Source organism: Arachis ipaensis, chromosome B08 (genome assembly GCF_000816755.2).
Source record: "Arachis ipaensis cultivar K30076 chromosome B08, Araip1.1, whole genome shotgun sequence".
NCBI lineage: Eukaryota > Viridiplantae > Streptophyta > Magnoliopsida > Fabales > Fabaceae > Arachis > Arachis ipaensis.
Genome location: NC_029792.2, coordinates 4,824,468 through 4,826,570, shown reverse-complemented (window position 1 = coordinate 4,826,570; position 2,103 = coordinate 4,824,468). Strand labels below are relative to the sequence as shown.

General features: G+C 29.5%; 1 protein-coding gene and 1 long non-coding RNA gene across 2 annotated transcripts in view; one reads left to right on the top strand and one right to left on the bottom strand.

Annotated features, from left to right (window-relative positions):
- Window positions 52–2,103, top strand: part of LOC107613925 (GABA transporter 1) — a 3,894-nt gene continuing 1,842 nt past the window's right edge. Inside the window, exons 1-3 of the mRNA XM_016316127.2 lie at window positions 52–346; window positions 927–1,157; window positions 2,019–2,103. Of these exons, the coding sequence (XP_016171613.1) occupies window positions 67–346; window positions 927–1,157; window positions 2,019–2,103 (596 nt within the window). The 5' untranslated portion in view covers window positions 52–66. The remainder of the gene's footprint in view (window positions 347–926; window positions 1,158–2,018) is intronic.
- On the bottom strand, window positions 1,609–2,012 carry LOC110265615. Its single transcript, XR_002351777.1, has 2 exons — window positions 1,863–2,012; window positions 1,609–1,821 (listed from the first exon to the last, which is right to left on the bottom strand). It is a non-coding gene; the product is annotated as an uncharacterized LOC110265615 (long non-coding RNA).

The window sequence follows — 2,103 nt, the reverse complement described above, 5'->3', positions numbered from 1 at the left end:
ATAAGCCGTAACCATCTGTCAAACAAAGAAATTGTTGACTACAAATATCAACAGAACGTGTGATGAATGTATAGTTGTTGGAACAAATTGATTGTTCTGTATACTATTCGGCTCTTTTGTATTATTATTATATATATGAAGACTTTTTGCTCATTTACTTATTCGGTATTAGAGCCCTTCAACACAAACTCTCAGGGAAAGAAAGATAGAGAGAAAGAAGCTATGGACACATTGCTTCCAACCTCAACAGCAGTACATGAAGCAGAGAAACCCAACTATAACAATAATCTTGCTTTTCAAGAAAAAGATGTGGATGCAGGAGCTCTCTTTGTTCTCAAATCAAAAGGTATGTATGTAATACCAAAAACATATACTCTTCTTAATTATACTAAGCTTTCTTCATCTTTTTAGTTCTGTAAACTTTGTTAACCCGAATCATGTTAATTATTTAACAGGAAATTTTTGGGATCGATTTGTTTCTGCTAGACGAGAAATGAAGAATAATCATTTTTAGTATTTGTGGTCAAATAGCATAAATACTAAATTATCTTTAACAAATAAATTTTACTAATTTTTGTGTGCAAATTCTGAAAATATGAGTGCAAACTGTATTGATTCATAAGTACAAAATTCTGATAAATGTAAGTACAAATTATATACTTATTGTGTGTAAAATATGGTAATATGAGTACAAATTATTATTGACTAAGTGTTAATAAAAAATGATAATATTTACTAACTACGTAATATTGCTCTTATTTTAGTAACCATGTATATGTATGATTTCATTTTGATATCAGTAAAAATAATTATTTTTTACATTGACTAAGTAAATAATTATTCAAAAAAATGATATGATTATGCGATTATGTAAAACGTTGTACATTGTATCAAAATTAAACTCTATATAATTAATTAATTTGTAGGTTCATGGATGCATTGTGGTTACCACTTAACAACATCAATAGTGGCACCACCACTCCTAAGTCTTCCATTTGCTTTCACGTTTCTTGGATGGACGGCTGGGATCTTGTGTTTGGTTATTGGAGCTGCCACCACTTTCTATTCATATAATTTGATATCTCTTGTTCTTGAGCACCATGCTCAGCATGGTAGACGCCAGCTCCGATTTAGAGACATGGCTAGCGACATTTTAGGTACTAAACGTTTTTCCTGTGTTTATATTTCATCATATTTGTTCTTAAATTGTCTTTGTTTTGTCCTCATGAAAAATGAATGATTTATTTGGTAGGTGGATGATTTAGACAGAAACTAATTTTCTATAGTTTTATATTCTTTCTTTTTTACCTTTAGAATCTTATTAGTTGAATATATGCAATTTTTTTAAGAAAAATCAAAAAGACTTTTGTGCTATAAGAGACAAATTAAGTGAGATATAGCCGGAAGCAAAAGCCAAAACCAAAAGTCCAAAACTCGTGTTGAAATTTCTTGTTAAGGTTATCTATGTTTTGTTAAAAAAATTTAATTTTATCTAAACATTTTTTGTATTGTTACTTTAAAAAATTTTAAATTTATAATGTTTTAATAATTTTTTCAATATATAAAATACTTCGATAAGTGTATTTAACTAATATTCAATTATTGAACAGTAGTTGACCGTTGAAAAATATTGGCTATAACATGTACTACGTGTATAATGAAATGGAAGGTACCTATCTTCTTAGTACCACAAATATTAAATGACTACACAGATATTGTCTTCTTTCATTAAAGGCTTCTTTCCTAACAAGTTGTATTAAATTATCACCAATTAGTAATGTCCTTTGATGTTAACACTTAACAAGCAAAGATTTCATGAATCTTGTTTGAACTTCGCTAGTCTTGAAAGAAGTAAATGAAACATTGACATGTGTAAACAGTTAAACACACAAATGGAGTCATTTGGTAGGCCCAACTCAAATGGGCCTATTAATTGGGCCTGAGATAATGAATCGTCATTAAAAAGAAAAGTGATCAGTATAATTAATTAATTATTAATTAACATTTAATTATGGTAGGTCCTCGGTGGGGTCGGTATTTTGTGGGACCAACACAATTTGCAGTGTGCTATGGAGCTGTGGTAGCTTGTACTCTACTTGGAGG